Source organism: Lichenostomus cassidix, chromosome 12 (genome assembly GCF_008360975.1).
Source record: "Lichenostomus cassidix isolate B80296 chromosome 12, HeHo_3.0, whole genome shotgun sequence".
Classification (NCBI taxonomy): Eukaryota; Metazoa; Chordata; class Aves; order Passeriformes; family Meliphagidae; genus Lichenostomus; species Lichenostomus cassidix.
The window spans coordinates 13,010,609-13,028,050 of NC_139493.1; the positions used below are offsets into that span (position 1 = coordinate 13,010,609).

Consider the following 17,442-nt stretch of genomic DNA (forward strand, 5'->3'; position numbering starts at 1 on the left):
ATATTTAAACCATATTGTTCAGTTGCTTTCCTCTCAAACACTTTATAGTAGAAAATGAAGACTTAATTATAAAATTCACAAAAAGATGACTGTGAACTCAAAATATAATTCCAAATCACATGGCAGCAATATGAAATATAACTTGCTAGATGTAAGAAAGGATGTGAAAATTCACTCCTTTGCAGTGGGAGACACGATGAAATGTCAGAAAAAGTTGCAGGTAGAGGCTGAGAAATGTATTCAGTATAAGTCATGTCAACATTAAAAAGAAATCAATATAAGTACTGTGCTAAAAGTTCCTGTGACTTCCTGATATTAGAATGTATTCATATAACGGAAAAATTGAAACATTTTTCATTACTATAAGCCCCACTCTCCATTATAATGAAAGCTGGAGAGTAACTTCTCAGACCAAATGCTTTAGGGGAAATGTTATGCTTTATTTCAGCATATCATTGTGAGATTTGTTAATTGATTCTAACACATTTTCTTCTCCCTGCAGAGAGCACACATTCTCCCTGAAGCAGAGTCTAATACCTCTTAGGTGAGGCAATTATCAACATCAAGTTTCTAAAAAATGATAATTAAAGAAAATGGCAAATGCTCATGAATAACCCTCTGCACCTGCCCAGACATTGGTATTTCAGTGGGAAACTCCTGAGCAACATATGGGACAGCAGGAAGGCACTCAGAAAGCCATGTATGGAGGATAGTTATTATTGTAGATATAACTGCACATAGACAAATTTATGTAGTCCTTTTGTGCATTGCCCACTGCATCCCACTTTTCTACACCCCAATCAACATTTCACCTTGGGCACTTCAAAGACAGTAATGAATTCCTTTCACAAAGTTCCATGGCAGGAGAAGATATTTCCATGTTCAAACTAATTTGAGCAAACATCATTGTAAATAAACCCAGAAAGAAAAATTTCCAAAATTACGCCTGTTTGGAACAAATCTACTCATTTGTACCAGCATGGGGCTGCAGTGTGTGCACCTCTGCCTGGCATTTAAGGGTTTTTGTGACATTCATCCCAGGGCTTCACTAGGAGGAAAGGACAGAAAGCCCAACCAAAAAGATGCAGATGTCAGTTCCACAGAAGTCTGAAAGCCAGGCTGCAGTCTCCACTCACAGAGCACAGTAGTTCAGCACGTGTTGAATTTCAGGACTGTGAGAATGTGACTGTGTGTGTGACAGTGGCACTCGGGCTGTGCTGGAGAGACCAGACTGCTGAGCCAGCTCTGAACACTTCAATAGCCACAGACCTTCAAGTGAGAAACTCTGCCTGGGGCTGTACAATGGAATCTCACGGGGAACAAACCATGGGAAAGCAGGCAAGCTCTAAAATACTGGTTACAATATAATCCTGGCTCTCAGCAGTGATCTGCTGTGTGCTGTACAAACTGAAGGCAGTGCAGAGCTGTGGTCTATCTCTGCATGGAGGGGAAAGTAGAGACACTAACCTTGTGCTACAGCTTAAATTAAATTTCTTCTGTTGCAGGACATGACAACTTAGTTGCAGAACTGTGGTCACAAAAATATCTCGTGTCCATAATATTTCCTGCAATCTTTCAGTGACTCATATATATGTCAACATCCTTTAGTGTGAGAACAGACTGCACCACTCTCCACCACACAGGAGATATAAATATATATATGTACACACACATATAAATATAAATATGTAATACTTTCATATATGTCTATATGCATATGTCTTTTCCTCAGACATTCACTAGTGATGAAAACAAAAATTCACTTAAGATGACTAAGAGTATTTAAAATTTAAAAACGTGGGGGTTTTATCTAGCAGTTAAGTTTGGGATCTTTGCTCAATGACTTTTAAGCAGTGTAAAAAATTTCAGGGGACAACTCAGTCTGGCAAAGCTGTAGAATGCACTTAATTGCATTGTCAGCTGTGTTAATGGGATGAAGGTTTATCCTCTAGGAAATATTTCTCCATTATAAAACTCAGCAAGTAAAACAAGATTATATATTCAGTAAACTAGAAATGACAACAAAGGAAAAACCTCCCATTACTTTAAATCAACTTACATAAGCCTACTTCCCTTCTATTGCCAAGATAAATTATTTTACTTAGTCCTTTCTTTTTTCTTTTTTTTTTTTTAAGGCAAAACCGAACATACCTCTCAAGCTGCATCTGATCTGATCCAAACAAAGAAATTATCCTTTCTCCAATCTACCTCTATTGGCACAGGTCTACCTCCTCCACCACATCTCAGAGATACTGCCCAGGGTTGCTAGATAGATTCACATATGGTCACCCTTAGCCCACTTCTGTCAAAATAGCCAAGAAGGAAAGGAAAACTTGGCTTATTCTAGAAGGCATTTTTATTTTTCAAGAACATTTAGGAAGGTTGTCTTTGGGTGTGTAATATTATAGTCCAAATCTCAATCTTAGACCAAATATGGAGGCAGAGCTACAGCAAAGATTTTGTGAAACATAAGGGGTTTAGAAATAAATAATAATTTCATACATGAAAAGGTTCTCAGGCACCGAAGTCTCTCCTTAGTTCTAAATTTTTTACTGTGAAGAAACCATAACACTGAGAAAGACAGTTTGAGAGGCAAGAATTGCTTGTATCCTGATGTTTTTGAATCATTGAAAAGAAGAGCACCTGGGCTGTTCCCTTTTCTAAAACCTACAAATGTAAAGTCTACCTTGCCACATCAACAAAGACTAACTGCAAAAGCTCAAATCCAGGAGCTGTTAATATTGAGACAAGGAATTTTCTCATTTGTTTCCTAGACTTTGTGCAAAGCTCCCATCAGTGGATGAGACCCTGCTGTGTCACCTCTGCTATTGTATGATGCTCTGCTTCCCTTTCCAGCAGGTGCCATAACTGAGAGCTGTCTGAGCATGTGTCACCAAGACACACTGAGCAAACCCTGGCTTTGGTTTTCAGCCACATTCCTCTGAAAACCACATTTATCCAAGTGTTCGCAGGCTTCTTCCATGGAAAAACTGCTGAGTGAAAACTCAATAGCACAAACTATGTCATTGCTGTCCACAAGTAGGGGTAAATATGAGGTGACAGATTTAGGGAAAAAAACCCAAAATACTGGAGTAGGTTCTTCATCTCAGATACAGCACATACTTTGGACAAAGAATGTAGGATCTTGGTTACCTATATTCTCACACTAACAAAAGGTAAAATGCTACTCTATTTTTCTTTTGCTTTTATATGCTGTCAACATCTGCAAAATCAGTTTTGAGTGTTCTTTTATCATCTCCTGGTTTACATAAATCCATTACAGAATCCTACTCTCCCCAGTGGCAATCTTACTGCCATGCTGCCCATAGATGGTTGCCAGAAAGCCTAGACAACATTCCAACTGCCACTTCTTAATTATATGTCACATTCCTAGATTCTTCTAAATATACTACTGGCATCTCAGAAAGCAATAAATCAAATGTTGAAACCATGTAAACTTTACATTGTTAATAATTTTTCATTATTACTAATCTATTCCACAATAGCTGTTTCAAATATCCTGATTGATATGTGGAAAGTTACATCTGAGTGTCTCAGGAATGTGTAGCTATGGAAGTATATCTGCAAGCAGCATGTCCCACATCATTTACATTATAAATTACTAGGAAGACATAAAAAATAAGAGCTATGAGAATTTGCTTTGTGCCTCTATATAACCCATGTATGTTTTTTTTAATAAAAGAGCACAGCATTTGAGCAAGATGGTGCCTTATATACACCTAACTTCTGCCTTGGTACTGCACTGCCCAAACTGGGTTCAGATTGGTTCTGTACAAAAATTAAACTTTCCTTCCAACATGAAAAACCTACCTTACTTCTTCTCTTCTTTTTTCATTTATGAATATTTGTATATGACTAATTCACTAAGAACCTTTTTCCTGTTTTCTGTCAGAAATCTGTACACAGTTGATAATTTCCAAATTTGGGGATGGACAAGTATGGTTATCACAGAACATCTTACTTAAATAATGGGAATTATTTAATCCTGTTGTTACCATCAATATTTTTAAGCTTTTCCATGAAGAGGCTTAATGAGCCCAAAGATATATAAAGAATAGCAATATGTTTAACAGCCAAAGTTTTTAAGCCAATCTCATTTAGAGCCCAGTTAGGCACTGAGAACTTCAGTGACTCCACAGCTGGGCAGAATCACTGTGGCCATAGAAGTTCATCAGGCCAAAGCTTTTCCCAAAGCTTAACTGAGCCCACAGTTGTGCAATTTGCAAAAAAACAGAACCTGATTTCAGCCATTGGATTTTCACCATCTTTGGCAACCAGATTATAGAGCCTGGTATTAGTAATTAACTACAGAACAACTAATTAAACCTTTAATCATCTCTTGAATAAGCTAAATGAACTGAGCTCCTGTGGTCTCAGTCCATGGCACATTTGTCGATTCTTTGATGAGTTCTGTGACTCTTCCCTGAACCCACTGCAAATTATCAATAGCTGAACAAATAAAAAAACAAAAAACAAAATTGAGGGAAAAGTTTAGAATTAGCTTACAAATAGGGTTCATTTTTTCCTATGTTGACTCAAGAGTCCTGTTTTTAACTATTCAGTGATCACACTTTTCTGTTTTCAACTGTGAATTTGGGCTGTGGTTCTCCCTAGTAATTCAATAAAATAAAACATAACCCTGAAATGAACAGCAGGCCCTTTATAGTGAAATGGTATTGTGCAGACACTTGGTTGTAAACCTATCAATATCTACTGCCTGTACCCTCAGGTTAGGATTTAATTAACTTGTTATCACCCCTCTGCGTTACAGAGCTGGGCAACAAAAATTTAAGTATATAGTTCTCTTCTTGGCAAGAACAACATTTCCAGACATTGACAGGCTCCAAACAAAGATTATTATGTCCATGTGCAAGGAAAATTCCAGCGACAAACCAGATTTTTGCAGTTGGAATACATTTAAACGATTAAAAATTGCTTTTTTTCTGCAGCTGCATAAAGGGACAATTTTGGATGGTCTGAATTAGACAAAGTAGAAACAGGAATCATCACAGAGCTCTATCCTCCCCCTGTCTATAGAAAATCCCTGGTTGAGAGGCCAAACTAAGATGTAGCAAGCCCCTTGACTTTGGCCTTTAACTGCAAATAATCAGAATATAAAGTGGATTCTACACTGAGCAGTAGCACATAGATACCTGAAGGTTCTTTAGTTGCACTGCTCTCACTAACTACTCAGGATCATTCCCTTCTCCAGAAAAGCACAGTTGCCTGACCTCTATATTCCTTCACAAACCTTTTCTTCTTTCTCCTTAGCAATTCTGGAATGAATTAATTTATAGACAGGCTTGATTAAATAAATATTAGCACTTGCACAAAAGAAGTGGTTTGGTATCTTTAGAAGCTTTAAGCATTTTCCAAGTCTTTTCAAAATATCCTGCTTTAATCATTTCACAACCTTTCAAGTACTCTCTAGGAAGCTTTATTTCTTTCATCCCTAGTTTAAGACTTTATTGTAGGAGCTTTGGCTTCTCAGGATTCTCAAGTCAGGATCCTAACTTTGAAAAGAAGCTGTCACATCCACTGCTTCTCTTACCAGAGCAACTTAGCTGAATTAATTCGCCTTCCATTTGTGATTACACAATATCCTTCCATGAATTACCAAAATTGCTAGTCTGGAATATATTAAGAGGAAAGCATTTACTGTCCTTTTAGATGTCTTTTAGTATAGTTAAAACACAGAAGAGGAAGCAGATAATCAGATTAGGCAGATTTCTACCGACCAATGACAAATATACATTGTTAGGAAACTTTGGTGCTTTTGTTCCTAATTTTTCTTTTATTACTGGCTTGAGAAAAATAAATAGGTGCTGCATAAGCAATGCAAAAGTACAAGTTTATGCTGTCTGATTAAAGGGAAGTGGCAAAAGGAAAATGAGGAAAAAGTATATCTGAGTTTAGCCTGCATTCCCAATTTTTAGACCTAAGTTCATCACTTCTAATAACTGATGTTGCTGTTTTCTAGTGCTATGGGCTATCCAGCTCCTAGGGGAAATAGGGGAATAGAAATTATTGCTTCTAAATATTACCTTAAAACTCACAGCAGGTGTGTATAGAGCAAGAATAGAACATATACAGCTAAAAATATTCCCAAAAGTTTGAAAGCATAAATCTAATAAAGCATTCTCCTCTACCTATCCTGTATCTTTGACAGACAATCCTAGATGTCAGCAAAGATAGAATACAACTGGTAAGTGGCAATGTAAGCTCTGTTCAAATGATCTGAAAATTCTGGAAAATAATTCATTAGAAGAAACATATTCTGCCATACTCCATGGCAGAACTCCTGCAAGCCTAACATGCAAATCATGAACCTCACTGAAGTGCTAAACTGCCACAGAACAAAAGATATTACAGAACTGTCATACTTAAAACATTCTTCCACAGAAATTCAGTGTCTTTGCCAACTGGAAAACACAGATAATACACAGTTAATCAACAACTTCATTTTTTAAGCAAGGATGTGCTTTTGTTTGGGCAGTGGAGTGATGAAATAAAGCAGCTCTTTTCTTACCCTTATTGTACATATTGGTTGGTACTTGGACATCACTCAGACTGATGTTCACAGGCAAGTTATTGAAGTGGTCATTTGGCACCAGAATGAACTCCTTCCCCAGCTCCAGGTAGTTTCCTTCTTCATCTCGTTCATTGATGAGCACAGCATTGAAGTATTCATACTGCAACAGAAACCCACATTCTCTACTCAGAATACACATTCAGCATCAGGACATGAGGTTTGAATGGTTTAACTCATCTATCAATCCAGTGATTAACATGTCTAGCTAGATGAGCAGGACAAGAGGGTTTTATCCTCTCTCAGATCCCCTCTGTACTCCTAGTACAGGTGCATTTATGAAAACAGATGTATCAATACATCTTGAAAAACCCCATGTTGCTTCTGTTCTCTGGATGCCCCTAAAATATTAAGGGCAGTCCAAGAAAAGCTCTAATCATAAACAATATATGCACTATTTTTAACACAAAGCTTTCTAGATTTAAATATTTTTCTGGATGATTACTTAATTATGATCTCTCTGTTTAGCTTATTTCCACCAGATCAAGAACTTCTATCAGTGCTGAACTTGGGCCTTGACAAACTAATAGTGTTTTTACTTCACAGGAGTATTAACTACAGCTGTAGATGCTTACTCAATGTGTACTGACTGACATTGCCTAAAATTATTTACTTTATACTGAATTTTAGAAATGCACATTATAGTTGGTCTTGTAAATTATGCATACTTTTAGATGGAGATATAAACTTAGCAGTGACTTACTCTGAACAAGAAATTACTGTCTGCCTGTTAAAGATTCCTGAAGACTATTTGGCCTATTTTGTACAGAACTATAACCAGATAAGCAAAAGCAATTTAGATAAAGTTATTGATTTCTTTATGACCTAGTTTAACCAGAAATTCTACCAAGCTCTAAAAGCAACAAACAGTACAGACTACTTTTTAACCTCTCAAATACCCTTAACCCTTGGCAACAGCTTGTGATGTGTTTCCTAATTGAAAGAGACCAAAGTCTTTGAAGAGTCACATTAATTTAAATATGAGTCCCTGCCCTAACTATCTATGCATATAACATTTAAACATAAATCTGTGGTTTTGCAGATAATATATATTTACACAACACGTACAAGGATAAATATACTGTTTGCAAAGCTAAAACAGACCAGCAAGTGCAAAAACTTACAAGGCTTTTCACAAGCACTCTTAGTGTGATATGCAACTCATTCTACTAAACAAGAACCAGTTAAAATGTTACAATCAATACACTTCCACTAAAAGGATTAATTATTCAAACAGTACCTTCAACAGAAGCTTATTTATAGAGCAGCTTTCCTTATCCTGCACTTTTAGCTTTTGGATTTTCAAAATGAACAACCCATAATTTGGGTTTTAAATGAAAGTAGAACAAAAACGACCTCAGTGTATGTTAGGTTTTGAGGAACTTCTGTGTATAACCAAAATATTCAGACAAACTCAGTATTCCCCACACCATTAATCATATATAAGAAAAAATCAGTCAGGTCGGTATTTGAATGCCAGTTAAACAGAAATTAATCTGACATGATTAAAAAAAGTTGTACTCAAGTATACTACTTTAGGTAAAAAATGATTACATTTTAGGATAAAATGTTCTGTACTAGAACATGCAGCAATATACTCTTCTTCTGAGACTGAACTTAAGGTACATATAATGGAATAATTTCTACAGTTATTCACATACCGACAGTGATCTCAAAGATGTAAATTTTAATTGCCCATGGTTTTTATAATGCTTTGTAAATGGAAGGAAAAAATTGACAAATTTCACATAAGGATGTCAGAATATACTTGAAATCAACTCTAAAAAGCATTATTTCATTTCATTCAGTGGGTTATTTCCTTTTCCAAAGAAGTTAGTTAGTAGGCAACCTTTTTCATCAAGTTCTGTAAGCAGCAAGGCTAGCCAAGTACTAAAATCAGCTATGTTAAAAAAAAAATTTAAAAAAAGGAAAAAAAGAAACCACTTATTTTAAAATTAATGATATTTAGGACTGATTGTTTCTGCAGCTGATTTACTCTTCATTGATTTATTGGTTTGAGTCAGTATTTATCTTCTCAATTCTACCAGTGTATATACAATATTATGATTTTTTTAGTTTTTTTTTTAAAGTAAATTGTAGCATAAAGTAGTCCTTATGCTATTGCAGATAATTAATATTTTCCTGTTTAATTTGGGTTTTTTTCTGTTTAAGCTGTGGGGGTGGGGGGTGGCTTTGGTTTGTTGAGGGTTTTTTTGCAAGTGAGAAGCCTACAAAAATAGCATATTCAAGACAGTCCTGAAAGTTCTAAGGATTAAACATCAGGTAATATACGAGGCTCAAAAATACTCCTGAAAAAGATCAGCATTTAAGCAGAGCTGTTATACAATGGTTTCCTTTGGGCTCTTCCTAGCCAAAGAAATTATTGAGTGTGACAGCTGAAAGGTGATAGAAAGAATATTAAAAACTGGAGAAAAAATATTAAAGCAAATCCATCTGGCATTCTGACACTGCATTTGAGATAAAGCCCAAGGGAAAGAGGATAAAATCCTGTTTGCTGACAACACAAATACTCTACCTAAGCTCTTAGAGAAAATGACTTCGCTTTAATCTTGTCAATGAAGGTCAGTCTTTGATATAACCTTAACTAGGTGAGTTCTGAGTGCACACAATATAAGACAGCAGAGAGGTATTAGTGTAATAAATAACAAGATAATTATCCAGGTCAGGAGCAGACTCAGCTCTACTGTGACTTGTCCAACAGATGAGTTTATTCCAACCTTACACAGAGACCTGCAGGTGAACAAGGAAATCTCATGTCAGCTGTTGTGTGAATCTTCAGAACTAAACATCAAATTTTATATTTTTGCACATTAAGATTTGTTTGAGTAAATATATTGGGGTTTTTGCTTTCCATTCCTTGTCAGTATCTGCATCATTCTGCATCTTTGGTCTGCCACTTTGAAAGCCCACACTTTATCATAATAATGAGACAATAAGACAAATAGGAATCTCAGATTTCATTTTTACTCTTGCAAAGAAGTTCTTCCTAGTGCAAGCCAATATAAATGGGTCAGTGCCCAGCAGAACGAGCACTGGACCATTCTGCCCCAGCAAGGAGCTGACCATAATTGAGACACCCCAAAAAATCTATTCCTGACACTCAGCAGAACCCTGGGCTGCTCTGCCATCCCTGTGATCACAGGAGACAGAGACTTATGGGGCTCTGACAGAATTGATCACAAAATTGCTTTACAGCATCATTCACCCTGACAGGCAAAGGCAAGTTTGTTTTAAGACAAAAGATATCTTCAGCCACAAAAAACCAGCTTGTGCTGTATGATCGCTTAGGATGACTGTCAAAGGCACATGTTAATTAAGATTAAAATTAATTTGTTCAAAATGCACATTAGAAAAACTGAGGAACTGCAAAGTTTGCGGCCTGCAATGAGAGCTGCAGGGGTAGGTTGGAGGCGAGAACTGATCTGCAAGGTAAGAAGGAAACTTCAAAGTTCTCCATTCCAGCTTAGCCACTTATTTTGGCATAATGGTTCAGCTAAACAAGCACCTTGATCACCATGCATACTGGTCTAAAACAGAACTTCAGTAATTTAGATGTAATACTGAAAAGTACTGCACACATCTTGCATAATTGCAGTGTTGTACAAACTGTGGTACATGAGTGATGTTCTTCTACACTGCCTTTTACATTTATCTTCAATAGATATCTAGTGATGCCTGAATATTTTATCAAGTATTTGTTAACACTGTAAACAGCATATTTATTTAAACATAAATGTTTATTATTCAACTTAAAAGATACATTGTAATGCAAATTTCCTTTGCAACTTAGAGAGTACTTGGCACATTATAGTAAACAGGTGTCAGATCATTTCACTGCATTTTAAAATGAATTATTTTTGGTTTTTTAACATAATGAAAGAATGCAAGCCACAATTTTGATTTGATTTTTTTTCCTAAACTATAGATATTATTTTTACCATACAGCAAAAAAAAAAGTCTCATTCACAGAGTTATGAGGCCCAGGAATGTGTAAATGGGAATGATTTGCACTAATGGGCCAGCACTAGAGCAATATTGGGTTACACTGATGATTCTTAACTGCTCAAGAACCATTTCCACAGTATTCCTCTAACTTTGCAGCTCTAAAGAGAAAAGTTAAATGTATCTGAAAGATATTAAATTAAGGAAAGTTTATGGCATTTGCATTGTGCCTCAAAATGCTGGAGCAGCAGAGAGAAAATGAAGTAGCAGCAAATAACATGGAAAATTAAGGGGAAAGCAAAATCTAGAATGAAATACCACTGACAGCTAGAAATGCACAGTATTTGAAACATCTACAACAGTTTCATCAAAATAGCTATTATCATCAGAGTTTAGAAAAGAAGAAAGGTTTATTTTCTCAAGACTGACAAATAGGACACAACTCTAGGGAGAACAGAAAGGTTCATGATATGTGAAAATCAAAATGAGGAAAGTTCCCCATTCTGGGGGAGGCTGTCCTGCTAAGAACACATTGGAGGCAAAGGTCCCCATTCTGGTACTCGTGTCAAAAAAGAGGCAAATGACTGAATGCATATCTGTTTCTAAGGCTCAAAAAAAAAAAAAAAATCCCTGCTGACAGTTGTCCAGTAAGGAAAATCTGTATTTCGAAGCATATGATTAAAGCTCTTGTATTCAATAACTTGGTCTGTTTAGCAAGTATAAAAGGTCATAAAAGCAAACTGCCTCATTCAATAAAAACTTTTGAATTTTAAAAAGCTTTTATGTTTGAGAAAACAGCATCTCTTGTTGGAAGATACAATCTTTATAATTTCTAATTATTCTCTGAAGGTTCCTCCTTGCTCCTCTATAGGAACATCCAGCACTTGTTTTTCCCTCTTTTTTATGTCTTTATTCAGCAGCAAGGCTCAAAAAGCACCTGGGATTTGAAAAGTTGTCATCAGCCCCTCTTTAATTATGGAAGTAGTACAGAAACATTACTTGCATCCTTGAAAAAACAACTGAACTGTTTTCTACACAATGAAATTAAGATGACCTTTCCCCAGGCTATACATTCCTTCCCAATATGATTACCCTATTAAAATTGCTGTAGAAGGGGATAAATAAATAATACTTTATTAGAGTATAAAATCTATTATAGCAGTAAATTGATAACACATCAAGGTCTCAGAGGATTTTTAAGGATTAACTGATTCACTGAACATGGAAAGTAAGTAATTATGATGGCTATTTTAAATCACCCATTAAAGTTAAAAAACATCACTTTAGATGGCATGTTTTAGATGAAGCCTGTTTTTCCTTTACAGATAAATAACTTAAAAAATATTTACTTTCACATGCAAAAACTCTTGAGAGTCTCTTCTTTGTCACAAGACTGGACAAAAACTCTGTGCTCACTTCCAAATTTAGCAAATACAAGGAAGGAGAAAAAAATCTCTGCAACAGGCTTTTAGTTTAACATTTTGGACCAATTGACAAGACTTACTGGATATCTAACAATTTTGCTGGGCCTAGAAGTGCAAATATTCAGTGTGTTCATTTTCATACACTTAAGAAACCTCTAAGGAATACTTTCTGCTAAAGAACAAATCAAATCCTTACTCTGGTGACATCACAATTTTTCACTTCTCCCAATGGGAGTAGGTTAAAAAGATTCCAGTTGCACGGATGAGTGAGTCCAGAGCCAGGGATCATGCTTCTAGAGATGCAGCAAACCATGGAAGCAACTTACTGAACATTTCTAGAGCAACTTAAACAAGACTTTCATGACTTAAGTGAATCATCTTGCAACCAGAACACAGTAATTGTACAGTCTTGGGAAGGTTGAGTATTTCAAACACACAAAATTACCCTGAATCACAGAAAGCCTGCAGCCTGCTCAATGAACAGTTACACTCCAACACTGGGAAAGAGTGAAAAGGCAAAAACCCCCAACCTGCAAAATCTAGCAGTATGTCAGTGTGGCCCTTTGATAAGGCTTATCAGCTCTTGCACATGTGGCAGTGTGAGCATGGCAGGAACATTTCTGGGGCCAGGGCAGCTCCTTCTCAGCCCCATCTGAAATGCTCCCTCAGCTCCTCTGCTTTGGCCTCAGCACAGGCTGAGCTCTCTCAGCTCTTCAGCTGAGGATGCTTCTGCCCAACCCATTCCTGATGGATACAGAACAGAGCTCTACACTCAATGCTTCCAATTCAGAAATATGCTAATAGAAGTGGTTCTGTTTTCTTACTAATAAACATGAGAGGTTAGTTGGTCTTTGGTTAAACAATACTTTGGAAGCAGCAGCAGTTAGCCTAAGACTTTTCACACCAAAAGGACAAACACTGTGCAAGATCAAAGAAAACAAGGGAAGACTAATAGGTGCTTCTGAAGGCTTGAGGATGCTAAACATTTTTGAACGCACTTGTATCAAATTTGCAATTACTTCCATCCTGCTGTAGGGTTGATCCTCCCTTTCCAAACCAGGAAAACCAAGACATTAAGCTATTCATAATATTTTCAGAGCATTAAAGACCTTCACTATCTCTCATTTTAATTTTAGGTTAGAAGTAGTATCCCACTGATATAGGTGTCACCAAATCACAGATGCAGAATACTTAGAGCAAAGCACATGCCAACAGGTTGTCAGGATATCTTCCTTCTAAATTTCACTAAATCAAATATTCCCCAAACCAGTTTTATAGGGCTGACCTTTTTAAACAAATTATACCATATGCATATCATTACAGATAAAAAACAGTGTGCAATATTTTAATTCATTTTAATACCATTTTTATTACTAGCTAGAACCACAGGATTTCTTAATTTTGTTGAAAGCCCTATGGCTAATACCAAGCTAGTGAACAAGCAGGAACAACTCTTACAAAATAATTCTGTAAAAGAGAAGAGCAAAATGGCAGAATTCCTTCAAAATCAATGCACTTATATATTCTGATGGTTTTCATTTTGTCACAAGGTAACCAGTGAATGGTGTTCAACACAGAACATTAAAAAACGCACAATTCATTCCGTTTAAAATGTGCTACACATATAGAAAAGCAAACTATTTCACAAACAGATAAGATGAAAACTTTTAAAGTGAAGTCAGCATCGTTCTGTGCGTGTTCAGCTCATCTGACACATTCAGGTTGATGACAACCTCAAGGCTGCTTCTGATTATCAGTGGAGACGTTATGTGACTTCTCTGTGCCTTTTTCCAGTCGTATGCCCTAAGTGCCTCGTTCCTCCTTCCAGGCAGGAAGAAAAAAATAATTCTTGAGCTCTTCATCTTCTCTGTCTCCCATGAAAAGCAACTTTAACCCAGACTCAGTCTAAAGCACGCATCTAATGCTGCTCTGTGCTCAGCAAGGGCTGTGCAGCCTCCCCAGCATGACACACTCAGGGATAGGACACAGCCTATCTATTTTTGGGATGTAATCATATATTATTATTGGGATAACTATTTATGAGAGGAATTACTAACCCCCATCTTGTGCTGGGCTGAGGGTTAGCAACTGTTCCCAAAAATACAGAAAGTAGCAAGCAGTTTGTATCCAGCAGTCAAAATCTGAACACTAACCATGGCTCTGAATGATGAATTAAACATGTACTTTACCAGATTTATTTTTTTCAGACCAACAGGGGATAATCAAAATAATTAAATAGTGAAGAATCATTTCATGGTGCTCACTACAATCCCATCTTTGTTTTGTTACTCCCAACCACCCACCAACACACAGGAGGTTAAATTAATATTATTGACTACAAAAAGGAAAGCAAAAGAACATGTGCAACATTATTGAATTTATTTGAGAGTAAAGTGAGAGATGAGATGTTGAGTAACTGAACATATACAAATCCTCTTCAAATGATTAATGACTCTCTCAAGCAATATAGAAATTTGGTCAGCTAAGCCCACAGTTGAAATAACAAAACCATGATGATGAGTTAATTTAATAAAAGAAACACATGTCTCTAGAGTATGGGAGGGGAAGGACAATGGCATCTATTCTATTCATAAAATAAATTTGAAGTGTTTAAAAGCATCTCTGAAAGAGAGGGTGCATGTACACTTCTCCAATTCTTTACAATTTTGCTTTGTACTGATTGTATGAATAAAGTTTTTAAAAAGACACAAAGAAAATACTTTTTCATGCCACTCACTAAGTTTGTTCTTGACTCCATTAAGCAAGCAGGAGTCCTAGATACAGAAACTCAGAATCCACATAAACCAGCTGAGGCAGGTTTACATCAAATATGAGGTTTTATTCGCCCTGGGAGAGAGCTGGGAGACAAGGGAGGGTGGAAAGGGGGGCAAAGTTAAGGACTTGGATATTGCAAAATATCTATGTAGGTAAAATGAACATCTGCACACTATTCCCATCCTGAATTTGTGCGAATAAGTGAGTGGTAGAGCCCAAGAGTTAACTTTATGAAATACAAAAATAGTCTCTTTTATGTTTTCAACTTCTAACCATTTTCACATCAAGCAAAAATGGGCCAACAATGATAAATGTAACAGCAGCAAGAGAAGAACACATTACATTAACTGACCTTGTCAGAGCAACATCATGAAACTATCTGGAGTCTGGACAACGATTTCTTCACGATATTAAATTCTCAGATACTCACAGAACAATTTACTGGGACACTCACTGAGCTGTAGACTGTGTTGCTATTGGAATCCAACACACAGCTCCAGCATTCTGGTCAAACCTGAGCATAGTCTGAGACTCTGTGAATGCAACTGAAGAAACTACTTAGATTTTCAGAAACATTACCACCATTGCCATGTTCCAGCTCTAGTTTGTGGGGCAGTTTTATCTGTTCTAAATTAAATCAGATAAACACTTTTAGGAAATCTGATCAGGCAAATTAAGGCAACCAGAGGCAAAATTCCAGTTTGAAACCCATCAGGGGGATGGGATAACTGATAGTTTTATAAATCATCTACCCCACAACCCAGTGTGCTGCTCTGCTTTGTTTACAAGCATTAGAAGTTTAGGTTAAAGAAGCAAGAGAGATAACATCTCCCAAAGACTCTGAAGAATCCAAGAAACATTCCTAGGAAGGGCTTTGCGTGAAGCATCTGCTGAGAGCTCAGGAAGTCCCCAGCAGACAGTGGCAGCCCAGACTGGGTACATCTTGTGTTTGTGCATTTCCCTCTGCTCAGCAGGAAAGATCACACACACAGGGCCTCTCAGCCATCTAAACAGTTTAAAAAACATTCTGTAGCTCTCTTTAGTTACTCTCTCTAAACATCCTAATTTCCTATTTCACTGCTCCCTTCATGTCTCTCTGGAAAAGAATAAATTGAGAATAACAAGGGAGAATACAGTATCATTCAGTCACAAATGAGTCTAAAATGCTCATCTGACAAAAAACATGAAGAACCCTTCATTCCTACCAGATGTTTATCTAAGATCCTGCATCTTTTGTTACAAGAACATCATCTGAAGAATGACATTTTTAAGGGCAAACAGTAGTTTTTCTTAATTTTTACTATCTTCTTAATACAAAACATGAGGTACAGATATATAAATCCCACTGCATTTTTCTGCACTGAAGGAGAAGAGCTGAATGTAAAAAATATTACATAAATTTGTTAATTATGATTGGCAGGAAAATCCTCCATTGCCTTTAAACATTTATTGTAGAAATAAAGATTAGTGCTAATATAATATACTCCCTTATAAAAAATATTTATCAGTTTTGAATATGCTACCACAGCTGCTGAGAGCTCAGCTAAAACAATGTTCATAAAAATATAAACATATTTACTGTTTGTAATGGTTCTTTTCATGGATAATTACTACATTTAATGTCTTTTACTTCCACGCTTGCTTCATTTTAAATCTGTGACAAAAGGTACCTGTATTGCCAATAGCCTTTTCCAGGCCATAAGCCATCTATAACCACTGCAATTCAGTGTCATCTTGAACAAAAGGCTTAACCAACAGGAAAAGGTATTTGGAATAATGAGAAATTCGTGAAGCTGACCCAGAGGTTATTAATTCAGGCTTCCTGGACATAAGTTTGCTGCACAGATGACTTACTCTGTGGAGATTCCAAGGGAGAAATTACAGTAGATATTGTTACAAAAGTCTCCAACTGCCAGAAGAAGGATCCTCCCTCCTAAATAAGGTGCCATGAAAGCACTTCATTAAGCAATAGCTTGTCATTAGCTATTTCAATGAAATAATATATGGCATGACTAGACCACACAGGGATCTGAACAATGCACACAACACATCATGGAGAAACCCTGAAATGTAACACACATCTCAGCCATTTACTGATCTGTAGTTTAAACAAACATAGAGACCTAAAACAGACTTATAAACTTTAATGACAAAAATATTTCCAAAGACAGAAGGGCTTATGCTAATGGATACCATTCAAAATGCCTAATGTAACACACATCATCCTAAACCAGAAATATGCCATGGATAAATCCTCAGCAAACATTCAGGTTACTTGGAGCACAAATATGAGCTTAGTTTTACCTGAGCTATATGCTGACACTGAAAATTTGCAGGGTTTGTTTATAGTAAAGCTGATTGGAAATAATGAAATGTCATCCCTGAAATATCTCTAATTCCCATTTGGAATATTACTGTATTTAGAAAGAATTTTACAACAGGAAGACTTATTATTAATACAAGATTATTTTCTAATCAGAAGAATGTCTCTACTTATATATATCCTGTACTTTAACTGCTTTACAAATGACTTGCATATTTGTCAGCATCTTGGGTTCAGTTAGACAGTGACAAGCCATAAATACTTGAAGGAAATGAGACATATTCAATTTTAAAAAGCTTTTCATCTCTGTTACAGCTCTGCAGAGACTTTGATGTGAATGGTGGGTG

At 36.4% G+C, this 17,442-nt stretch overlaps 1 protein-coding gene across 7 annotated transcripts in view; it reads right to left on the reverse strand.

Moving 5' to 3' along the window:
* The window catches only part of CACNA2D3 (calcium voltage-gated channel auxiliary subunit alpha2delta 3), a 396,747-nt gene that overhangs the window by 208,524 nt on the left and 170,781 nt on the right, over positions 1 to 17,442 (reverse strand). For all 7 annotated transcript variants that reach the window (XR_014854750.1, XM_085072721.1, XM_085072724.1 and 4 more), the window contains one exon: positions 6,551 to 6,713. Coding sequence is in view for 6 of the 7 variants with exons in the window: in XM_085072721.1 (XP_084928847.1) it covers positions 6,551 to 6,713 (163 nt within the window). In the remaining variant the exon portion in view is untranslated. The remainder of the gene's footprint in view (positions 1 to 6,550; positions 6,714 to 17,442) is intronic.